Below are 24,244 nucleotides of genomic sequence, written 5' to 3'. Positions count from 1 at the left end.
GCTACAAAAACACGACGCTCAAATGTTTCTTGCAGTGCGTAGCCATTTAATGACACTGACGATGTTTGAGCATGGACAAAGCTGTACAAGAACCAGTGCAGCAAAGGCAGCAAATGTTTCATTTCAAAAATCACCGGTTAAAACTGAAAGAGAACAAGAAAGTCATATCTGTCAGATACAAAGAAGAAAGGCATTTGAAAGTTTGTCCTTTATTCACCAGATGCTGTGCAGTCAAATGCTGTGACCACTGCACAAAAAGGACCATACTATATTTATGTGATATCCCCTTAGCAACAAAACGTGAATACTTGCTATAACCTTTTTTTTATATTTATAACCTTTTTTGCAAATGTGCTGCTGTTGCATTTCTGTATTCTTCAAACTTCTGTGCAGCCACTGGTTTCTATTTTGTTTGTACAGTCTGAAACATTAATCAGTCAGTTCATTCTTGTTTATTGGAGGTGCAGATTTGAATGTGCACGGCTTTGACAAATTATTGGAAGCTTCACGTTCAGTGTGATGAATTAAACAACTCCAGCAAGTTTCAAAAGTCTGCTAACTACTTTTCAGACTGTGTGGATATGAATGGAAACCAGTGACAGCAGGGAAGCAGGAACAAATCATTCAAAAGTCTGAAGCATGATTTGCAAAACAGTTATCTGTGATGTAGCATGTAACAGAAGGGTTAACACATGCAAAATCTCTGATACATCATTTTTGTGCTTTGGCAAGAGCCTGACTGATACCAGATTTTAAAGGCCAGTAAAGATATCACTGTTAGAGTTGAGTTTAAGAAAAATATGATGACAATATATCGGCTGATATTCTTTTTATTCTTTCAAACAAACTAGGGTTGAAACGATTAGTCCATCCACAGGAAAATAATCAGCAACTATATTTGATGAGTGATTAATCATTACAGTAGTTTTTCAAAAATAGTGAAAAAATGTCAAACTTTTTTTTTTTTTTTTTTTGCTGCAGTCCTAAAATAAATACAAAAACATTTGCTATAAGTACCCTTTAAATTTGTTTATTACAGAGTTGTGACCAAGATGCATAACTTACTTAGCAGGACATTTGGTGGACAAACTATGTAATGACAACACTGTCTTTGGCATTGTTGCTGCAGCTTCTTGTTAGTCATCAGCCGACATATACGCCAGATATATCCGTGATTAGTTGAAATCTGCTCGTGTATCAGTTGGGTTTTAGTTTGCGTGGCAGACGGTTTTGTGAGATTTAGCTGCTTTAACTGATTTAAGACTCTAAAAGGCGGCGGAGAGCAAAGACGATCGAGCTCTACATTCACAAAGCCTTCGCTGCACATGCTCAGACTGCCACATCTGACTCTGATTGGCTGATGCACAACTCTGACCGGCGGTTAACATGCGACTCGACACTGCAGTGCAGCACAGACAGGGCCACCTGACATTTCACTGATCATCTCTCAAATGCCACCCGCACTCCATGCCATGCACTGAAACACAAACCGAACCCCTGGTGTTGGTCCAAGTGCAAAACATGGTGGGTGGTGAAACATTTAAGATGATGGCTCTTTTTTTTTTTTTTTTTTTTAAAAACAGGCTGTAGTACAAAGAGGATACAAGAGCGACAACAATTCCATAGGAATTTAAGATGATTTTGACACATTTGTCCATCCCCCTTTGTCAATCTGTACAGACTCCACCTCCCAGCACCACAAACAGGGTGAGGGGATGCAGGGTTGCCCATCTTAATGAGAATTATGATTTCAGCATATTTAAAATAATAAAAAAAAAATCCTAGGATTCACAGGTGAGAGTGAAAACCTGCAGCTCTGAGTTTTGATGGAAGCAGGTGAGTGTTTAGTTCTTAGACGTTTGCGTGGATTCAAGAAACTCCTTCGCAGCAGATGACAGATTCTGCACCAGTTGTCTGACCACACCCTCCTGCTCTCTGGCCCAGAATAGGCTGTCGTCCACGGCGACGTTGATCGGCACGCACACGTCTTCCTTCTGCAGGTCGGTCAGGCGGCAGGCGGTGACGACGCCGGCCAATCCCAATAGCAGCAGGAGGAGGAGCTTGAACAACAGGCCAATGAGAGAACGTCGAGGTTTAGGAGCCGATTCCACGACGACCTTTTTACCTGCTGAGATTAAACGAGAGAGGATGACATTAGAACGACTTCTATAATACGACAAACATCTATCCATTGTTCCAGACCTTTATTCCCACCTGCTGCCTGTCCGTTCTTTTTCTTCTTCTCTTCGCTCTTCTTCTTCTGTTGTTCTTGTGCAGCTATGGCCGCCTTTTGAGCGTTGTACTCCTTCCTCCTCTTCTCCTTCTCCTCTGCCTTCTCCCGTTTACGAGCCTCCTTCTCTCTGGCCTCCCGCTCCCTCTGCTTCGCCTCCTTCTTCCTCTCCAGCTCTGGGTTGAGGGATGAAGAGAAATGTCACATATGCCAATGACAGCACATTATTTTAATTGTGTCTCAGGAGGCTTGTTCCCGGTTTCCTGTCATAAATAAAATGCACTTCATCCTCAGTTCGACATCTCAGCAGCAAAACTGTTATGAGGCTAAAAAAGTTGGAGGAAAGTCCAACAAAACAACCACAACTTTGCTTTTTGTTTGTGGCCAACTATAATTAATCATCTTACAACCCCCCAGAATTGTATTGTGACCCCCAGGTTGGAAACCACTTGTAAAAATACTATCAAACTGTATCTGATGTAGTTAAAACTAGCTCCTTCCCAACCAGCTACAACAGTAAAATGCTGCAGGTGCATATGACATGGTATCTGAGTTTCACTTACTTTCAAATACACTTACTTTTTAAATGAAACTGTCAAAATTTTTAACCTTTTTTTTGTACTTGAACAAGCAAGTAAACAAGACTCCGAATCCGAGTAGACGCTCTCTGCTACTGAAACATACCGGTCTGCACCAAAAAAGTGTTGAGGTTTGGTGTCTAAATCTATAGAGCAAAATGCAATCGGTCATCTCCCACAACTTGTTCTGAAATTGTTTCCAAGCTCAAATAGAAATTTTCCCTGATACCAACCTTTTTCCCTCAACAGGCGCTTCTCTCGTGCACGATCCACCTCATCCTGAATGGATCTCATGTGCTGCAGAACCTGAAATAAAACCGCAGACTTTTAAGTTTTGGACACTTACAATTTAAATACTATGTGTAAACTGGTTGATTGATCACTCTGTATTTCTCTGTCACCTTGGAGGCGCACTGTTTGCACTGCTTCTCATCCAGACAGTCTCCTGCTGCCTTGGCCAGGACGGGCTCCAGCGGGTTATCCTTCAGATCCAACCACTTCAGACTCTGTGCACAAACACACACAAGCCAAAGTTAAATAGGATGTGAGGTTTGACTACACTCAGCAGAGGTTAGCACACGCTCAAGTCTATCACCAAGTATTTACCATTAAAGAAATAGTCTGACATACACTTAAGCTTCATATTTACTATATACATATGAGAGTGGTATTAATCTTCTCTTCAACTACTCAGGAAGAAAGCCAGTAAGCACACTGACATGTCAATCTATTCACTTAAGAAAACAACATCAGGTTAAAGTATGAAGTGTAAAAACTGAATAGGAGCTGGGTGGTCACACTCTTGATTTTACACACACACATACTGACGTTGCAGCTTTATGTTACTTGGATCAGGACATACACGTGTTACAGGAACAAACACTGCTCCTGTCTGGCACCCACCCTGAGCTGAGAGAAGCTGACAGGCAGGACAGTCAGCTTGTTGTTGTACAGATCCAGATGTTGAAGGTTGGCCAGGTTCCCCAGGTCATCCGGTAGACAGGTAAGCTGGTTTTTACTCAGATCCACTTTGACAAGGTGGGTCAGGTTGCAGAACTCTGGCTGCAGGAAAAACAAACCCCGCCAAAGAAAAAAAAACATCAGTCTTAATGTTCTCTGTTTGTTCACCACTGAGGTGAGGAAAACCTGCAGAGGAGTTTAATGACAGGATGAATGGAGCAGCTCTAAATAAAATTATGACACAAGTAGAAACAAGGTATTAGAGATGCATCAGCTACCAGAGTCTGCTGAAGTGACCTAGAAGGTGTGAGAGACTTAAAAAACTGACTTAAAATAAACTTAAACTCACATTAATCTTTATTTAACTAAGGCCAAACCACCTCCAAGTAGTTCAGAGTGTTATTATTGGAAAAGTAAAACACATTTGTTTCACATCACCTAAAATAATATTTTCTTACTGTTTAATTTCAAACAGTTTCAAAACCTTACTTCTTTTGCTTGGAGATTTTAATTAAATCTTTTTGAAATTGAAATACTTTAAACACTTAAAGCAGTGGTTTTCCACCAAGTGTCCAGGGGAAATATGAGGGTTTATAAAACAATTAAAAGGGATGAAGTGTAATAAAAGAAAATAAGATTCAGTTTTACATTTTCTTGAATTTTCTCTGGATACTTTTACCTCTTAAGAGTAGGTTAGTCCACGGTTCAACTGCTCCTAACTCAATATAGGGCTCACAAGACAAAAAAGGTTGGGAACCACATATACAAGGGGTAAAATGGTGTGTTTAACTACAGTATGATTGTGTTCATACTCACAGGAAGGGAGGTAATGTTGTTGCAAGACAAATCCACAACGGTTGCTTTGGGGAATAAAGCCTGTTGGGATCAATAATAGCATGAGTCAGTTTAATATAGGCTGTAATTGCAGTGGTGGAAGAAGTACTCAGGTCCTTGACTAACATAAAAATAAAAGTACCACAATTTAAAAATACTCTGTTACAAATAAAAGTCCTATAATCAAAATTCTACTTGAGTAAAAGTACAGAAGTTTTAACAGCAAAATGTACAAAAAGTATTCAAAGTAAAAGTAATGATTTTGCAGAAGAGTCCCTAAAGGTCCTGAAAGCTATTTTCTTTCAATCTTACTTGGACAAGATAATATACTGTCCACACAGGTTATTATCTTGCAAAATAAGATCACACAGGGACCTCATGAGCTCATCCTGATAGTTTTGTTACAGCGGAAATTACTCGCACAACTCCAACTTGAGTCTAATCAGCCTCAGTAACTGAAAACATCTATGTAGGTATCTATAATCCACGGGCGTAGGTTTGCATATGGACGGTATGGACATGTCCCTACTAATGTTTGGGTGAACTCATTCGCACTATGTTTGGAGTGAAGCCATATTAGATCATTCCTATGTGCCCTCCAAGAGATTGCGTCTCCAAGACAACTGATTTGGGCATGTTAGCATTTGATTAACTCAAAGGGCGGAGCTATCTGAAGGCTCACGTCATGTGAGGATATGACAGTGGTACCTAACGTCACCAGAAAAATGTCAACTGATGTTATTTAACCATGTTAGCTAGTGTTATCTAGCAAGCTAACCCTGGCTTCTGTCTTCTGTAGGCTAGCAGTCAGGTTGCTAGCAGGAGTAAACATAAAATGGTGGATATATCAAATTATGAGTTGCTGTCGAAAAATCCCATGAAAATGTCACCATGAATACTATGACATTTTTATGCCTTACTATATTAAGGCGTTATCATACTATGACTTTTTTGCTTCACAATACTATGAGTTTAGGCATAAAAATGTGAAGATTTAAGTTTATAACATATATATATATAATACTCATAATAAAATGCAACTTTATTAAAACGACACGCTTATTAAAATTCTATTTGTATAGGATTTTCATAATAATTTCTTATTAAATTTAAACATACAAGTCTATATTTTATATTTACATACATAATATGAACTAACCTAAACTAATCAACCGGTTTTGCTTAATTACGACATAAAAATGTCATAGTATAATAAGGCATGAAAATGAAAAATTGACTGAACAACTTTCACTTGTATTGGAGTAATATTTGACCAGTATTTATACTTTGACTCAAGTAATATTTTATAAGGTGATAATGTGTTTTGTATGTAAATTCTGTAGAGTAGAAGAATAAAGTAGAATAAATTGGAAATATTCAACTAAAGCACAAGTAATGAGAATTATCTTTAAGCATAATATTTCAGCAAATGTTCTTAGTTACTTTCCACCACTGTGAAATTGTATATTATATTTAATCAGCATTTTAACCAAGAAACATCGTGACACCTTATCAGCTGAAACCACAGCAGGATGAGTCTTCAATCTGAAGCCACAGTCCACTGTTTTAATGTTATTTGTGTAATTTAACAACATTTTAACAACACAAACACCACGAGCAACTTACCAGCTCTCTGACTGGCACCTCAGTGAGGTTACACAGGCTCAGGTCCACTTCATTACCGCTGATTTTATCCTTCAGGTTCAACACTTTGCTGTTTTTACTCATTCTGGAGTCTGTGAGAAAAACACACAGCAGAGTCTGAGAAATAAAACACTGACATGAGGGAATTTTGAGCCAAGTTTAACAACAGGAAACACCTGAAACGTTAACGGTCCACACGGTCTGCTCACCTGAAATGAAAGCTGTGACAAAACTGTGGTCGGCGTGAGAAACGGCGGAGAGAAAATCAGCGGCCCAGCTGCTAAAAATGAGGAAAGTTCGTGGAAAAAGCTCTGAAATGTTGGTGAGTCTGTGTTTTTTGGGCAGCGGTGACTGCCTCAATGAAAATCCACGTCACTGATTGAACGACAGCGCGGAGACGTTGAATTGAACAGCGCCCCTTGCAGCACCGGAGGTGAGCACATATCAAAAAATAAATAAATAGTGACAGTAAAAAAATTAAAACAGAAGAAGGATCTATATGAAAGAAGAGAAACCATCCCTCAACAGAGGAGGAGGTATATATATATATATATATATACATATGTGTGTGTGTGTGTGTGTGTGTGTGTGTGTGTGTGTGAGACTAGAATAGACTTGTGTAAATGAATTAAAATATAATGTTAACAAATGTTTACACATAATTTTTACATGGAAAACATATGTTTTCTATGTAAAGATTTATCACATACATATTTTTAATACATATACATATACAAATTTTACTATGGGTATTTCATATATGTTATAAACGTATATCTTCATATATCCAGAGGATGTATATATGTGATAATAATATATCCCCTTATAGGTGACATATATGGCAACACTTACTATACTGTCCTGTCATCCCTTCCCAGTAGATTTAAACACCGTTCACATTTGGCCTCAGGTGACTCCAACAACTGAGTGTATATATATCTATAAATAACTTCATCCACATTGGTTCAAAACAAGCTGCTGGTAAAACAAAGTACAAAGAAATAAGCAGAGGGACGTTTTGTTTTTATTGTTTATTTTTCGACATAGACTGATACATGTTTTCAGATCACAGGACTGTTACTCCATTAAAATTAATCCATAAAGAAGCTGCAGATGCAGATTTGGATGAACATCGTGACTGACAAGTTCATACTGGAACTTGGGGCAGCATGTATGTTTAGTATGTTTACCCCAGCATGCTTAATTTTTTCTATATATTACAAATTCGGTGGATTCATTGAACATTGTGCATATTACATATTAAACGCATTACTGACCTGTGAATCTTTATATAAGAAAGACTTTACACACAAACCTAGTGCAGGATTTACAAATACCTGATGCAACCAGTCACAGGTGTGAACACAGATTACAAGGTTAGTGCCCAGTCACACATACACACATATAAGGAAAGCTTTCCTGGGATTCAGTTTCATATGATAAGTCTTGTTAATAATCATAATATATGTCAATCATGTGTCATGTAGCACTGTAATTACTGTGCAGTCTACCAGTTGGAGAACATACAGACTAAAAACAGAGTGCAGGCTGTGGCATAGAAAATGAAGAAAATTTTGTTGATTGTTTTGGTTTTTCTGGCCCAGTAGCCTGCGGGCTTTCCTTCCTTCTTCCTGTTGTGGAGGATCAGATTCAGGGTTCTCACCACCTCCCTCACGTCATCTGAAAGCTTGTCAAAGCCCTGTGACACGTCCGACAGTTGGCTGCTGCTAACCTGAAACAGCGGTTTTGAAGACTGTGGTTAATTCTTGCAATTATGAACCAAATAACATAAACAACATCACCAGCTGTGGCTTTTGACATTCTGACGTTTGTGTACAGTATAGTAAGAAAGATGAGGGATTAAAAAACTACCTCCATGTTGTAACTCATGTTTGCTTTTTTCTATAATATGCCATGTTAGTTTTGTTTTTTTTATCACACGTGTTGCACGTATAACGTGTAACGTAATCCCAACCTTCAGCAGTTCAGTTGGCGTTTCATCAGCAGACACATCATGGACACATAAACACTGACTCCACTTCTTCTCTTCTGGAAGGACATATAAGGCACAAAAGATTGTAGCATATTCAAAGTTGTATAAGGAGCCAGTCTGTATTGTAAGTTATAAACGTGCCTGTTTCACATTATTCAGAAGGGAACTAAAGGTGGACATCACAGTAACAGTACAATTACAACAGAGTAGCTTCTTTGCCTCTGCACAGATTGACCAGTTGACTGTTGCACCAGCTATGTTTAAGTTTATATAAAGTGTAAAGTACATCCCAGTTCCTTTATTGCATCCACGTTCCTTTGGCCCAGACGGGTCAACATACTGCAAAAGCGACTGAAAAAAGTGAGAAAAGTTTTGGGTTTAGTGGTAACCTGCACTCAAACTTGCAATAAAACTTACGTTCAGCTGGGGCAACAGGCTGCAGGTGTGTGCCTTTGTCTTTGGGTATATCCATATAAACATAAATATAAACTACATCTTTTTTACAGTGATTCTGACCTCCTTCACAGTCGTGGGAGTTGCCTTTGCCTCGTTTGTCCCCATGGTCCTCACTCAGCCTTTGGTCTTCATCTGTCTCACTCTCTTGGGATGCAGAGTCTCTATCTAACAGATACATGATGAAAACCGTCTCCAGGAGGCTGAGCAGCATCAGACCAAAAATCCCAAGGCAGTAGACAGCTGAAGGGAGAAAGCAGCTTCATTCAAGTCTACACATTGAGCCAGTATATGTGCTGTTACTACTCATATGAAGTATAGTCCAATAAAGGCAAGACTGAGTCGCAGGCGGTGCGACTCATGGCAGCGTCTGTGAGTCATCCACCACTTTGGTCTGGGCCTAAATATCAGGACAACTACAGCTGAATGAGATAAAAGTTTGTACTAACATTCATGTTCCCCAGAGGACGGTGTGTATTTACCTTGGTGATCGCTTTTCAATCTAAAGCCATATTCAGTTCAAAAATGAGATTTGTTAATTTAGGTTATGACCATACCTGCAGAACTAACAACATTCCCATCAGTTTTACCTATAAGTGGAATCCTGTTTGACGAGGAAGGCAGGATTTCATTCAGAATAAGCTGCATCACAGTGACAGCAAGAAGCACGGTGACCTTGAAGCTCAGCTTCTCGCCCCCGTGGTCTGAGATCAGGAAGGAGGCCAAGTCCAGACACAAGAAGAACAGGATGGGTACTATGAAGTTGATGATGTAGAGGGCAGACCTCCTCTTCATTTTGATCTGTGAAATGATTTAAATGTTAATTACTTGAGAAAGGCTGCAGAAGAAGAAGAAGAAGATATGGATAATAAAAGGAAGGGAGGAAAAATAAATGAAGAGAATTAAGAAGAATTAAAAGGAAGGAAGAAGGAAGAGAGCCAGAAAAGAAAAAAATGAAAAGATATTTCATGAGTTACGAGACCTCATGTTTGAATCTGAAAAGCTGTCTGTTAATTTTTGTGGGACAGTACAAACACAACATGCAGCCAGGGCTACGTACAGTGTAAATGATTACATCCTTTGTCCACGAAAATCTCTCAAAAGTTTTGTTGGTAACTGTCATGTCGATGAACAGCCACTCGTACTGGGTCTGCATCATCTCGTGAGACCACTCCGTGGCGTCTGAAGAGCTCATGGAATGAGAAAGCTGTAGTTCCGTGTCTGAGGAGGGAGATAAAAATAAAACTGTGAGGTTTCTTAGCAGGTTAGACAAAGAAGGATCGTATTGTATGTGGTGTTATCTGGTGGCGTATCTGTATCTGGTGACTCTGACTCACCCGAGTAAACGACAGAGCTGAAGGAGAGGGTGCAGGTCTGAATGTCGAAGGGGAATTTGTAAACTTGCATCCTGCAGCTGCTGACAAACGCCTGGTCGTTCAGAAGAAAGACCTCACCGTCATTCATGACAGTGAGACGGGGACTTGGAGAGGCGTTTTCTGTCCTGTATGATGACACACAGAGATACTGTTTATAAACACACACGCATGCCCGTATTATAGTTCTACTAGAGAACATCAACTGAGGAAACATCAACACTGACACAATGAGGATATGAATAGTGACAGCTAACGTCTTGTAAACAAATGTAAAGTTGCAGAAAATAATTCCTTGACTGGACTATCAATAGACAGAGGATCATTTTCTTACCAACTTCACATCTGTGAAAAGTACAAAAGCTTCTTCTAACTGGACAGCATGCAGACAGCAGAGGGGTGTGGACTTGGGTGAAAGGCCTTTAGCTTTGAGGAAACACCATGGCTGTATTAAAGGAGCTGGACACGCTGCCACCACTCAGGCCAATCTGTCTCGGTGACAAACATACACTTACGTCTCTTTAATTTTGAGATCCGGCTTCCACAGGAATTCAGCAGGAATAGAAACACTGGAAATGCCACAAAACTCACTGGCATTCCATAAAATGTGTTGATTGTTCCAGTGCTACAGAGGAAAACAAAGGGGAAATTGAGGAAAAAACATCAGAAGATAAAACAGAATAGTAATGAAAGTGAGGATGAGGGAAATGTGAGTCTGCGGGGGAAGTAAGAGAGAAGTAAGGATTAATTCAAATGCTGTAGAGTATAAGAAAACTCACCATGGTAATCCAAATGTACGGAATAAATATCTGGTCAATCTCTTTCTATAAACAAGCAAATAACACTGCATGTAAAACAGAAAGCACTTGGAGAACACATAACGTTATCAACATAAAACCTGCTCAGTCGTAATCATATAGACAGTATTTTAAAGCAACATCACTTGAAAGTCGCTTTGGATAAAAGCGTCTGCCAAGTGAGTAAATGTTAATGTAATACAATACCTGGCTGCCGTCAACAAACAGCCAAAACCAATGCTTTAGAAATGGCTACGTTGCAGTACGATCCATTGTAAGTAGTTCACTTAGCCCATGGAATAACTTACTCCCAGATTAATCGAAAATCTTTTGGGAAGTTGTTGATATCCATGTAAATAACAGAAACTTGACTTAAACAAAAATGATCAGAAACATTAAAGCTTTAACCACTTACCACATCTAGGATGGCATTAAGCAAAACGTCCAGGTATACCACAGTGGGTTGTGTGTGGTCTTTAACAGGCCGGGTCGCGAAGTAGAACACATTGTCTTTGGTTAAGTTCAGGTAGTTTAAAACATCCTGATAACCACACACTCTCTCAGAGGACTCCCCGTCCACAGCTAAAAACATCCAGACACATTCAGTGTGAGAGAGATGATTAACAATTCGATTATAAGAGAAATATTGAAATATACTGATATACTCCTTATTTGAATTTTGAACTTCAGTAGCACTTTCTGTATGTTTGTCTGGTTATCCACGGCTTCAGACTATATCATTGTTTTTTCATTTTCATGTTTATATGTACGGTGACAAGTATAGAGCATGAACAAATACCACATACCAGAGCATTAATAGCCTAACATCATTTGCAATGATGGGCCTTTAAAATACATACATCAAGAATAAAATACACACGAAACAGCATCAAACACAGTTTACAAAGATACAATAAAAATACCATAAAACCATTTTTAAAAACTGTTTCAATTTGAGTTCAAATGATCCGTTTTTAATTCTGTTGCCGAGGAGTTCCCCATGTTGATCCCCAAACAGAAAAAGCCATCTGTCCAAATGAGGATTATGAATTTTTAATCAGTCAAAAAATCAATCCATAGTACACACCAGCTCACAAATGACTGTAATAACAATACCCAGTGCTTGTGGTCAAGGACAGATGTTGGCAGACATGTGGATTATCAGATACTTGACCACTAAGTGATTTTCACAATCCTCTTTGTCTAATTAGGCTCCCCATTAAGATCCATCTGTGATAGAACATCAAATGCATATTAATAAAATCAACCAAGCAACACCTGATTCAGAAAATCAATCCCACACTTTTGCCATCGCATGTCATTCTTTAATTACATAATAAACTGTAATAAGCTTATAAGCTTCATGGTCCACTTAGCACTTGCTACGCAGATAGCTCGCGGTTTATTTCTCCTGATTCTGAAATGTTTGTCTCTGAGATTTCTGCCTCTGTCCAAGAACATTGGAGGTGGGTGGAAGTTATTTTGTGGAGCTCACAACATGAAGCATTAAAAAAAAAAAATTCAACAGCGGCATCTGTTTTCTGTCCACATTACTCTTGATTAGTCTTAAACTTCTCTCAGAAACCTTACCTGTGAGGAGGAGCAGGAAGAAGCCAAGAGGCACCATAAGTTCAGGACCAGTGAATCCAAAGGCACTGAGAGGTGTGTCGAGCAAATGTGCATCTGTGTCCTCCCTGTAATGTTGACTATGACATTGCAATAAAAAATATCACTTCCTCACACTGGAAGAGGGCTGGACAAATAAATGACAAACCCTTTTCTTTTTTTTTATCTCAGTAATCTAACAGTTGAAACACTAACAGAAAACAATGGGAACCACTGAAATCTCCCACTCTGTGGGAAGATTAATTGTGCTGTCAAACCAAATGCACTGAACAACTTCCTTCATTTGTCATGCAGAACCCAGATTGGTGACTGGATTTATTTGGTACCACTTTCTGATTAGGCCCCATTTATAAAGGGTTGATAAGTAAAGGCCAGCAGTGCAGCTGGGGACTTGCTGCTCAGGGGATTTGTGCCCATGTTTTCTAATGCGCTAACAACTCTGCTGCTCTGGTGATCCCACCATGAGAGCCATGTCATTCAGAGTCTTGGAGGTGCTCTGGCTCAAACTCCTCATATCACCGTGATGCTGCTGCTTCGCATCCTGGCGGCCACTATGGCTCTGTCCCAATTTCAACATGTTTCAGAAGTGGGGCATCCGTTACTCAGTAGAGAATATGTCTCTTGTTTTAGAAGAATACTGAATGCACATTTGCGGCCCATGTAGCCCCATTCTTGATTGTCTCATCCACTACATGGGAGACAGTATTGGAAGGTCCCATAGAAAAGCTCGAGGAGGCAGCTGTGCATTGCTCTGTAACGGTGGAGGTGGGGCAGTTAACCAGGCATACATTTGCCAAACCATCCAGATAGTGTTCAGTCGTTGAAGTCTTTTATTGTGTGGGATAATTCTTCAATATGGACGAGAAGTGTAAATGTCAGCAGAGTAGCTCTACTTATTATATTTATGGGTGGTGAGAGGAAAACTGGCCTAATGTCATGGCTTATTGACAAAAATCAAAAATCAAAAACAGAAGACAATGACTTGGCCATTGTTATTTATGGATCCTGGATCCTCACACTTTTCAGTGCTGGAGGCAACATCATTGCAAGACCTAAAGAAAGTAATCAAGATAGGTAATCAATCAGGGTTCATGTCTTTCTATTATCATGATATCATTATTTTAATAGCCCTAAACCATGCATCACTAACTACTTAGAGACACAATCGCCCTTTGAAAATCCATGACATAAACACAACTGTATATTTGTACCGTTGTTTATTTGTACAGATCCTGATACATGTTTTCAAACCAGTCCACAGAACTGATCACAGATCTGCTATTCAGAAGAACTAAGTACATAAGACGTGATGTAGGCTCAAGCGAGAGCAGGCATATATTAAAAAATCTTCAACATTTTCATGCAAGAATGGAGATATGTATGATAGGATGTATGATACATTGTCCATATTACATGGCAAAGACATGTAGTAGAATTTTACAATACAAGACTAGTCATAAGTTATACAGTGCATTACATGCAATCAACAGCCCCTAAGGAGATGTAATATACAGAAGAACTAAACATAGATGGACAACATCAAACACATTACCTCACCAGCTTTGCTAAAACCAAGATGTGGGAAATCAAGGCTTTTATGAGCACATCATTTTATGTATGCCTCTTCCCGCAGAGCAAGATATGAAAAAGAAAACCGCCGTTAAGTGCTCAGAGCGCAAACAGCTGATGTGAAAGTTGATGTTACTGTGATTTGTGGGGCGGAGGCTGGGTAATCAGCATTTGCAGGAACATTTTTACACTGTTCAGTGTGCTGGAGCCGAGCCGCTAACTGTTATCTGGTCTCCAAACTGACACTAACAGCGCTTTTCCCCAGGGGTGGTGGATGGACAATCTAAGGTGCGTGACAAAGCTTGTTTGTAAGTTAGATAAGGAAGAGAAATTGTTGTGGCTCTTGTGTTGTGTTGCAGGCTGCTGTCTGACAGTCCTTGGTGTGACCATCTGTCTCTGATGGAACTGTGAGGTTACCGCTTCAGCGGAAACGATTGAAAATGACAGGATTTGAATGGCTGTGTGGAAACAAGTGCATTCTGTTCATTCAACCCACAAATTGGCACCATTAACCAACAGACAGCTTGTTGGTGCTGACCTTTAAGTGGACGGAGCATCAGGAATAGAGGAAGTAATCACAGCTCATTAGTGGTTTCTCCATTCACTTGTATTTTGTATTTAACTCTCGTCTGTCAGAGTAGAAACTGCTCCATAAAAGAGGAATGGTTCGCAGGCACTTATTTGACATGAATCAATCGTACAAATACGTATGTATAACTGTGACTAGGCCAATGCAAACAAAACAGGTACACAGGTGTGCCAAATAAACCTGGATTGAAACAGTTACTCAATTGTGTTTTCATTATGTAGCAATGACCATCTCTATGCATTGTTCCATTTTAAAAAGATGTAAGCTAAAAACACACTGACCACTGTGACATAGAAAATAAAGAAAGCTCTGTTGACTCTTTTAGCCACTCTGGTCCAGTAGCCGGGCTTGAACTCGTCCTTCCTGCTGTTGAGGAGCAGAGTCAGTGTTTTCTCCATCTCCTTCAGCTCGTCTGAAACCTTCTCCAAGGCGTGGGACTCCTCCACCAGCTTGCTGCTGTTCTGATACAAGAGAGGTTTATTAGACTTGTTAATACAATTGTGGCTTGTAACAGCTGTTACATTTGAAATGTATTTTGTGTGTGTCCTTTGTGATGAGGATGAAGTGCGATCCAGTTCTAACCTCTTTGGCCACGGACAGCAGTTCAGACGAAGGTCCACCATCACCATCATAGATACACACACACTGAGTCCGTTTGTGCAGCTCTGAAAGGACAGTTTTTTTCTTTTCTTACCAGATTCAAAGTAATACAATTAACAAGTATGTATTATTAGAAAAATACCTACAATACATCATAACAGTTAAAGAAGTTTAAGAATAGCTTTTAAGTTGCCAATCCATTACTAAGTTTATCTAAAGCAAAAATATATACGATGCTAATGGAAAATTAAAATCACTATTATGAAAATTCCCTGTGACAGCGGTCCTGTCGTGCTGATTTCATACAGCAGGGGGCGCAGCTTTACTGTGTAGGAGCGGTGGTCTCACTGAGAGTTCAGAGGGAATAATAATCCTGTGCTGTGTGAGAATCACTCAGCTCAATACAGTGACATGTTGATATACTTCAATCCGTATTTTGTGTGATTAATGTGCAGATTGTTTTATATTTGCCTAATATCTTTTAAAATGGACATATTGTAAAAGATAAAATCTGACTTCATACTCCACACAGGGCAGCGTGGCGACTGTTTTTCTCTGTTTTTTTCCATTAGTTGCCACTGCTGTATTTCGTATCATGTTTTTCTTTTGTCATATTATCAACTGTGTTTTCTGCTCATGAAATAATTGTCCATGACTTATGTCTAAAGTTATTAGCATGACGTTTTGTAATTTTAGGTATTTAAATTCTTCCCAGTTCACATCATTATTAAACAGCTCTTCAGTGAGGTTAAGTCAGGTCAGGTCGTGACCACAGTCCATATTATCTACCTCACTTCCTTATAGAAACAGGCTGGTTTTGTCAGGTGGTTTAGTCAGCTCTGCAACAGTTAGCGCCAGTTATTGGGTTTATTTTGTAACAACTAATCTCTACCTAAGGACACTTTGTGCACCTGGATCCTGGTCTCACCTCCGTGACATTTGAGGAAGTTGGCATTGCCCTGTTTGTTACAGTCCTCACTCGAGCTTTGGTCTTTATCTGTCTCACTCTCTCGGGATGCAGAGTCTTTCTCTAACAGATACATGATGAAAATCGTCTCCACAAGGCTGAGCATCATCAGGGCAAACATCCCAATGCAGTAGACAGCTGGAGGCAGAAGGCAGCTTCATTAATGTGGACCAATAACTAAACATTGAGTCAGAATATGTGCTTCTACTACTCATATGAAATACAGTCCAATAAAGGCAAGACTCTGAGCTTCTTTACCTATAAGAGGAATCCTGTTTGACGAGGAAGGCAGGATTTCATTCAGAATAAGTTGTAACACAGTGACAGCAAGCAGCACAGTGACCTTGAAGCTCAGCTTCTCGCCCCCGTTGTCTGAGATCAGGAAGGAGGCCAAGTCCAGACACAAGAAGAACAGGACGGGTACTATGAAGTTGACGATGTAGAGCGTTGACCTCCTCCTCATGCTGATCTGTTAAATGATGTTTAAGGTTCAGGTGACTGATATAACTGCTCCTGCACACCAGAAACACAACTGAAAAAACTTTGCAGCAACAACAAGGTAATCTGCTCACCACTGCGGGAGAGATTGAGTCTTTAAAGTGATAGTTTGGGTTATTTGACCTGGGGTTGTGTCAGGTACTTGTGTATGATCAGTGTATTACCTGCAGTAGGTTCAGATCAGCGCCCTAACACTTTGGAAAAGCAGCAGCTTTGTTGTGATTATTTTCACTGCTTCATCTTTCCATCAAACAGCCCTTAAATGATGAAAACAACGACAAGATGAAGTTATGAAAATATTCAAAATAAAAAGCAAATTTAAACAGATACTGGATTAATCTTTTTTGGTAGGCAGCGTGTTTTCTGCTGACCCTGTCCACAGCAGTAATTCACCCATTTTCCAAACTGGGAGCGTAACGATCCGAAGCTACTGCAGGTAGTACTCTGACTGTGTATAAGTACTGCACACAACCCAACGTCAAATAACACGAGCTGCAGTCAAAACCACTCAAGAAAAACTGAGGGTTTGATTGTTATATTTCAGATGAGAGTAAAATAAGGAACAAAATAAGAAAAAAATGAAGGAAGAACAGGAAGGGAGGAGGAAAGAAAGGAAAGAAATGGGACGAAGGAAAAACGGTACAGAAAAAAGGACAGAGGGATAGAGAGAAGGAAAGGGAAAAGGAAGAACAAAGAACAGACAGGATAGAAAAGAATATATGCGGATATTAGGAATATTTTTAAGTTTATCTCATGTTCAATCTGAGAAATACAGCTGTCAGATAAATATAATGTAGTAATAAGTACAATATATCTACGACATTTGGTAAATTAAAGTTGCAAAATGGAAATACTCAAGTGCAACTAGGCCTACCTCAATCTGAGCTCAAACAGCGTGACTGATGTTAGTTTCTATCAGAGTACATCTGTATCTATTCATACCCACAGTGTAAATGATGATGTCTTGGCCGAGTAAATCGCTGGCGTTGTTGGAATTGACTGTCATGTTGATGAACAGCCATTCGTACTGGGTCCGCATCACCTCCCGAGACCACTCTGTGGCCTCTGAAGAGTTGTCACTTGGCTGCAGCCGGATGTCCTTGGCTGGGGGGGAGATGAAATTTGTAGACCAGATATAGTGATGTGACAATAAACTCTTATAAACACAACTTGTCGTGCTCTCACCAGTGTGTATGACAGACTTGAAGGAGAGGCTGCAGCGCTGTATGTCGAAGGGGAAATTATAAATGTGCATCCTGCAGGTGCTGACCAGCACCTGGTCATTCTGGACTTCAACATCACCTTTATCGTTGATAGTGAGATAAGGACTCGGAGGTGCTTTGTCTCGCTCTGTCCTGTATGAAAACACATGGAGGCAAAGCATTTCCACTCAGGCTGTGTATAAACAAATGCACATAAAAACAGATGAATGGAAACGTGCTTAATGACAATTTAATCGTGCATCCAGGAATGTGTTAAAAATGATGTTGCACTTTCAAATGGGGAGCACTTGTTATAAATGTCAAGTAGTGTTTTAGCATCCAAATGCTTCAGCTACTAATCAAAAACACAATGTCCTGTCCAACATTACTGTAATGAGTGTCTGTGAAAATATCGTAGTAATGTTCATTTCATTAATTTATCTTTTACTCTTCTTTTACATAAGAGTCATTATGGGTAGTATACAGATACATTTACACTTACATTTCTTCAATAGTAAGATCTGGCTTCCACAGAAACTCAGATGGAAGAGAAACATTATCAATTCCACAAAATTGATTTGGATCCCAGGAAATGTATTCATTGTGCCACCTCTACAGGGGAGAACAGACAAGAAACAAAAACAGAACAATGAAAGGAACAGTGAGAAAGAGGGACACAAATGAAAAGGGCTTTGATAAGAAAACATTTTTTAAATGTGGCAGAACTCACCATGACTGTCCAAACGTAAGGGATGAATTTTTGATCTTTCTCAACCTGTAAAGAAATAAATATGTGTGAAAAGCACAACCAACACAGCACACTGTTTGAAAAGATCAATCACACAGTAAAATCAGCGGTAGCATTTCCAACACATATGTTCATAAGCATCATGCTGGGAACACTGGCTGCTGCCGCTGAGCTGCTGGAGAAGCGCACACGTGTGTTCACACCTGCTGCATGTCTGCTGCGTCGCTGCTACTGCACCTGTATCTCTCTACATACAGTTTGATGGATTTCTCTTCATAATAAAAAATATCCGATTTATTTTTTTGACAGATACATCACTAAAATACCACTCTGTCCATATACAGCTGATAACATGGTAATATTTTTTCATGTCTGTGTCATATTCAGATTCAGCCAAGACATAGACAACTATGGTGGAAGGTGTCAGTTATGTGTAATGTTGCTGGTATGGTATTGCTGGAAACTCAAAATATAATAATAATAATAATAATAATAATAATAATAATAAAAAAATTGGTAGGTACAATAGCCTACACTGACTGTCTCTTTTGACACAAAGGACCAATACTGTATGAGCTCCTGCTCAATGGAAATAGTAAAGACCATTTCAAAAAAGGTTTAACCACTCACCACGTCAAGAATGGCATAGAGCAGAACTTCCAGGTAAACCCGTGTGGGGCGTTTGTAGTTTCTCACAGGCCGGGTCATGACGTACTGCTCATTGTTTTTGGTAAGGTGCAGGTAATTTAAAACATCCTGATAGCTGCAGTTATCTTCAGAATACACCCCATCTGACGCAAAAACATGAAGACCCATTCACAACGAGACAAATTACTCTTAAAATGAAAGAAATCAGGAACATGCTCATTCCCATGCTCTTAACTTTTCGTTCAAATATTGACGTCAAAGCCCTGGTGTTTGTCCTGGGAATATCTTCAATTACACCATGTATTGTGAAACATATTTGGGTGAAGTTTACAATCTCCAAGATCAGCAGATAAAAAAATAAAATTCTCCAGGTCTTCAGTGAAGGACATGAAGCATCTACATGCTATAAAATGCTTTTGGAATATGGAGGGATATGTTACAGGGATTTGGGTGTATCATTTGATGAACATGGATGGGATGAGATTTGCAGAAACTTTACACCACTTCTACTGGACCCCAAGTAGATTATACTGTGTAGACCTAGAAGATTTAAGAGATGTAGTGGGGAGGAGAGTCCACTAGTACATGTAATATGGCTACTGTAAGGAGACTGTAAGGTGTAATCTGCTTTTCCACAATCACTGAAGAAGTGGACCCAGACTGCTATTATGATTGGGTGGCAAAACATTCTCAGGAACTCAGGTGACTGACTTTTAGGAAAAAGTAGTTCCACAGAAGAGAAAAAAAACCCTAGCGGGACATGTATATTTCTTCCATAGAGTCGTCAGTGTAAAGACGAGGTGGAAGCACAGTGTTTTCCTTATTACTATGTGAGAGCTTGTCTTGTGATTTAATTACTTCTTTATTTCATTTTATTTATTATCATTATTTCTAAACTATCTATTTATGTACTTTTAATTTATTTTTATTCAGAATTGCATTGTGTCCTTGGCCACAGCTTTATACACAAGCCACTATATGTGCAGGTCTGATGGGAGTATGGAGTCTGAGTCAGTTTGAAATACAATGCATCATAGGTCATCTGTTGGATGACAGATGTTTATATCATAAAATAAAAATTGACTAACATTCATCTCTGTGGTATCTACACTCACTGTGATACCACTGTAAAGGCCATTATGTGATGGGTGTGAGGATTTTTAAAGATTTATGGTCCAAACATTTAAGTCCATCAAGGCTCTCTGTCTGAGATCCATCCCATATACAATGTCCAAACACATATCCTCTTAATTTTGTTAGCAAAGTTCACTCAGACTACAATTGTGTCAGTCTTTTGTCCATCTTCTATTACTGCTATGATAGGCTGTGTTTTTTTTTGGTATGAGTCACACAGATTATTTCCTTCACTGTAAACACAGAGTAGACGCATGCAAATGACAAACACATAGGAGAACAACACACTTACAAAAGGCAATGCAGTGAATTAAGAAGACACAGCAATTTTGTGAGCAGCTGAGCACTGCCCAAGCTTACCTGTGAGGAAGAGCAGGAAGAGGAAACCAGAAAGCATCCTGACTGCAACATCTGTGCGAGACATCCGAACAGTAAATATGTTTCCCTGTCCTCTCAGTTTTGTCTGTAAATGTCATCAAGTCTGTTATAAAACAACTGCCTCATTCTGGAAGAGGGCCAGACAAATTGAATGACCAAACGTTTATGTTTTGGGTTTTTTTTTTTTTTTTTCAAATCTCATTACTCTAATAGCCATCCGGAGACAGTAGTCACTCCCACAGCAGTAATCACAGCATCTCTCAGTGGTCTTTCAGGGGAAGAACAAGAGGCGGTAATGCTCTTGGTGGAGACAAAAATGGGCTGTAATGACTGTTTAATGGTAAAAGTAAGTTCAGGAATTGCAGCTATTAAACATTTTGGACAGAAATCCCACACATCCAGGCGAAAAAGCACAATCAGGAACAGTGTCAGTAACACTTAGGACTCTCCTGTCAATGCTGTGAGTGAAATTACAGTGATAATATAGTGTGACAAATTAAGCATGCATGAGCTGTGCACAATCCCCACCTATTTGAGAGTTCAGTGGCGCAAAAAACCATACGCACTGTTCAGATGGAGTGACATGGTCAGATGAGTCATCCTTCGCCATATTCTGGACAAGTGGGCGATTGCATGTGTGGCGAACACCAAGAACAGTACACACCTGAGTGATTGTTCCCCACAGTGACGGGATCTGGTGGGTCCGGTCACTGAATGATGTAATGAGTATGAGAATTACGTGAGTCGTGACCTTTGCGGTCACTCGATCTCAACCAAACTGAACACCATATGGGAGATTTAAGACTGACTACCACGGTTGTCAAAAGACCAAATAAGGCAAAATATTTTAGAAGAATCAATGTCAAGGAGCATTGAAGCTGTTCTGGTGGTATGTATGTGGTGGACCCAAGCGGCAGCCTCCAGGGCTGCAAAATGGAGCCAACATTTAAGTGTCAAAAACTGCAGTTCCTCGAATGGCCACTTGAGGTTGGCTCAGAAAATGACTCTCCGTCGACTCCCAAGTTTAAATGCCCAGGCAGCAATAAACATGTTTACAGCCTGGTACAAATTACGGTTTTGGTTTCTATAACTAATTTACCCCATTTTTATATAGCTCACCCGTAGTATGTGTAAATTGTGTATAATTTAGTGCGTGCTGCTTCGATTGACAGGTGGGGGAGCGTATGCTTGCTATAAACCAACAAGCACCGAAGTCTCTGCTCCACACAACCCCCCCACCTCTTTGCCCATTTTTGGATTACCCACAAGTCAGGTGAAGCCAGGCACGGGGCTCTGTCGGTCTGGACGTCAGATGTCTGACCTACTGTGCGTGTTCTTTAATTTCATCTAAATATTACTTTCAATTTAGATTAATTACAAACATTAATCTCTGTGGGTGGGAATCCACTGCTTCTGGATTTATAATCAAACCATGAAAAGCACCAGCTCACAAATACCTGCAGTAATATACAGTGACTGTGGTCACAGAAAGGCCGTTATAAGATGGGCGTTGACAGGGCTGCAGGATTTTATCTCGTCAGGCCAGTAATGAGTTTTAAACGTCAGTATTTTTGCAGACATTTAAGTTTGAATTGGGCTCTCCATTTGAGATCTCTTTCCTATGGTACCCAAATGTATATTTGTCAAATCATGGCCAGGAGCACAGGGACAGACTGGGATAATAAATCAGGACAGGAATCTAACATCAGCCCAGGCCAATCTCCACACATTCACAGCAGAACACATACGTGCACTGTAACGGGTCAGTTCACTTGATGTCAAGACTCAGGCAATTGCACTTCCATTATTAAGGCAACAGGATTTCTGTGCACTTTCTGTGCATTAGTGGAGTGTTTGCTTTGTACCTGACATTTCTCCAGAGCTGTGACTAGACGTCTGTCAATAAATGTAAACGCATCACCTGCTTTCCTACATGTTGCATCTGATGCCATTTATCAGTCTTTTAAACATCAGATTACTTCAGGAAGGGTGACTGAGATATTAGGAGTGGGTTCCTGTTTCCTGTTTGTTTTAAACAATAAAGCTGTTCCTTGCATGTGAGTGTCATTTCCTCCATGGTTTTTTTTCTCCTAATAGTGCATTCCCTCTAAGCTCCATCATTTCTCTTTTTTTTTCAAACTGTCTCTAACCCGTGCTGTCCATTTTTTCTGTCCGCTTTTGTAGAGTTAGGCCCCGAATGCAGACCAGACACAAAAAACTGGGCTGGAAGTTAGGTATTTTATTAAACAAGAAAAATAAAATAAAAATAAAAAAAAACACAGGGAGACACCAAGGACACTCAATGAAAGTAAAAACAGAAAATATAACCAGCAGGAAACAGAACAGGAGCATGAGACACAAGGGAACTACAAAAAGGCAACCAGGAGTACGACAGAGAAAAGCAGACAAACTGAAACAGACAACAGGAAGCACAGAGACCAAACACACAAGGGAAGCAAAGGTGTTTGAACACAGTTGAAAAATATTAAGGCGCGGCCGCCAATCAGAGTGGAGGGAAACAGGACAAAGACAAAGTCAAATTAACATGAGACGCACAAGGGAAGTGATAACAACAACTGTCTTAACATAAATAGTCGAAGTCGAAAAGTGATCAAACATAAAGTGTCCATCACGGCAGACCATGACATTTGCTCCACACTGCTCAGCCACATGTTCTCCATGCCCTGACTGAACGTTGTGTTGATGTGAACGTGTTTGCAACCGGTTTGCAACATGATCATAACGGCATGTTAGATATAGTCACACCTGAATTTGCTTCCTATTAATTTGTATGTAAAATGGAGCGAGACCCATTTGCTTTTTTTCAAAGATATTCTGAATTTTTCAAAGGTCAGTTTTCATGCTGCGAGAATCACAAACAAAACTTAATTTGCCTTCATTGTATTGGCAACGGAGCAACACATTTTTTGCACAAACTATCTTCGTGGCTGAATGTGGGTAAGGTTTATTTGTCTTTTTTCTGGTTATGTAAACTGACCCATTAATATCATTGGGTTTTTGTTTGTTTGTTTGTTTGTTTGTTTGTTTGTTTGTTTGTTTTTCTTTGCAATTCTTTTTGGATCTGAATCTTCATCCCTTGGAGACGCAGCCTCTCCTCTTGTCTCTCTCCTGTGTGCTCGGAGAAATCTGTGTGCTGCAGCCAGTGAGTCTCTTCCTCCCTGAGTGTCCAAGAATATATGACACTACTGTAAATATCTGAGGCCGGTAGATACTGTTTATGTAAGGTGCATATTCAAATAAGTAATTTATATATTTGTGTATTTGTGTTGCTGTTTATTTGTACATTACAAAAAGTCTATTACATGTTTTCATGTTTACACTTAATTGCACCTACTCAGAAAAATACACAACCTGACATATATATTAAAAAATCTTCAACATTTTCATGCAAGAATGGAGATA

At 39.6% G+C, this 24,244-nt stretch overlaps 3 protein-coding genes across 4 annotated transcripts; all 3 read right to left on the bottom strand.

Annotated features, from left to right (window-relative positions):
- Positions 1 to 25: 25 nt before the first annotated feature.
- lrrc59 (leucine rich repeat containing 59) lies at positions 26 to 6,636 on the bottom strand. 2 transcript variants are annotated; one of them, XM_056366163.1, is made up of 8 exons: positions 6,456 to 6,636; positions 6,229 to 6,338; positions 4,585 to 4,644; positions 3,712 to 3,870; positions 3,210 to 3,314; positions 3,042 to 3,114; positions 2,215 to 2,406; positions 26 to 2,125 (listed from the first exon to the last, which is right to left on the bottom strand). In XM_056366163.1, exons 2-8 carry the CDS (start codon positions 6,328 to 6,330, stop codon positions 1,845 to 1,847), a joined length of 972 nt encoding a protein of 323 aa, XP_056222138.1. In that variant the 5' UTR covers positions 6,331 to 6,338; positions 6,456 to 6,636; the 3' UTR covers positions 26 to 1,844. The 2 variants fall into 2 exon arrangements, with proteins under 2 accessions (XP_056222138.1, XP_056222137.1); XM_056366162.1 differs by having other exon boundaries at positions 26 to 2,128; positions 6,456 to 6,634.
- A 1,117-nt stretch (positions 6,637 to 7,753) lies between these two features.
- LOC130162824 (5-hydroxytryptamine receptor 3C-like) lies at positions 7,754 to 13,065 on the bottom strand. Its single transcript, XM_056366663.1, has 10 exons — positions 12,924 to 13,065; positions 11,278 to 11,444; positions 10,845 to 10,889; positions 10,581 to 10,690; positions 10,030 to 10,193; positions 9,753 to 9,913; positions 9,283 to 9,493; positions 8,756 to 8,935; positions 8,222 to 8,295; positions 7,754 to 7,978 (listed from the first exon to the last, which is right to left on the bottom strand). The coding sequence occupies exons 1-10, from the start codon at positions 13,063 to 13,065 to the stop codon at positions 7,754 to 7,756; spliced, it is 1,479 nt and encodes a 492-aa protein (XP_056222638.1).
- Positions 13,066 to 13,752: 687 nt separating this feature from the next.
- Positions 13,753 to 20,934, bottom strand: LOC130162575 (5-hydroxytryptamine receptor 3A-like). Its single transcript, XM_056366331.1, has 10 exons — positions 20,804 to 20,934; positions 19,292 to 19,452; positions 18,644 to 18,688; positions 18,416 to 18,525; positions 17,897 to 18,066; positions 17,658 to 17,815; positions 16,472 to 16,682; positions 16,175 to 16,351; positions 15,229 to 15,311; positions 13,753 to 15,107 (listed from the first exon to the last, which is right to left on the bottom strand). Exons 1-10 carry the CDS (start codon positions 20,865 to 20,867, stop codon positions 14,880 to 14,882), a joined length of 1,407 nt encoding a protein of 468 aa, XP_056222306.1. The 5' UTR covers positions 20,868 to 20,934; the 3' UTR covers positions 13,753 to 14,879.
- Positions 20,935 to 24,244: the final 3,310 nt, after the last annotated feature.

Source organism: Seriola aureovittata, chromosome 21 (assembly GCF_021018895.1).
Source record: "Seriola aureovittata isolate HTS-2021-v1 ecotype China chromosome 21, ASM2101889v1, whole genome shotgun sequence".
NCBI lineage: Eukaryota > Metazoa > Chordata > Actinopteri > Carangiformes > Carangidae > Seriola > Seriola aureovittata.
Note: the sequence above shows the minus strand (reverse complement) of the source record. Positions and strands in the feature narration are given on the sequence as shown.

Bases quoted from the DNA above. Each gene is read 5' to 3' on its own strand.
- LOC130162575 (XM_056366331.1), bottom strand. From the start codon at position 20,867: ATGTCTCGCACAGATGTTGCAGTCAGGATGCTTTCTGGTTTCCTCTTC. The intron at 18,526-18,643 runs GTGAGTTCTGCC...TCTCCCCTGTAG, and splicing joins CTTACGTTTGGACAGTCATG to AGGTGGCACAATGAATACAT. The intron at 17,816-17,896 runs GTGAGAGCACGA...TCTCCCCCCCAG, and splicing joins CAAGTCTGTCATACACACTG to CCAAGGACATCCGGCTGCAG.
- lrrc59 (XM_056366162.1), bottom strand. From the start codon at position 6,330: ATGAGTAAAAACAGCAAAGTGTTGAACCTGAAGGATAAAATCAGCGGT. The intron at 4,645-6,228 runs GTAAGTTGCTCG...TGATCCCAACAG, and splicing joins AGGTGCCAGTCAGAGAGCTG to GCTTTATTCCCCAAAGCAAC. The intron at 3,115-3,209 runs GTGACAGAGAAA...GTTTTATTTCAG, and splicing joins GCAAACAGTGCGCCTCCAAG to GTTCTGCAGCACATGAGATC.
- LOC130162824 (XM_056366663.1), bottom strand. From the start codon at position 13,065: ATGTTGAAATTGGGACAGAGCCATAGTGGCCGCCAGGATGCGAAGCAG. The intron at 10,890-11,277 runs GTAAGTGGTTAA...GCTTGTTTATAG, and splicing joins TTAATGCCATCCTAGATGTG to AAAGAGATTGACCAGATATT. The intron at 9,494-9,752 runs GTACGTAGCCCT...ATCATTTCACAG, and splicing joins AGGATGTAATCATTTACACT to ATCAAAATGAAGAGGAGGTC.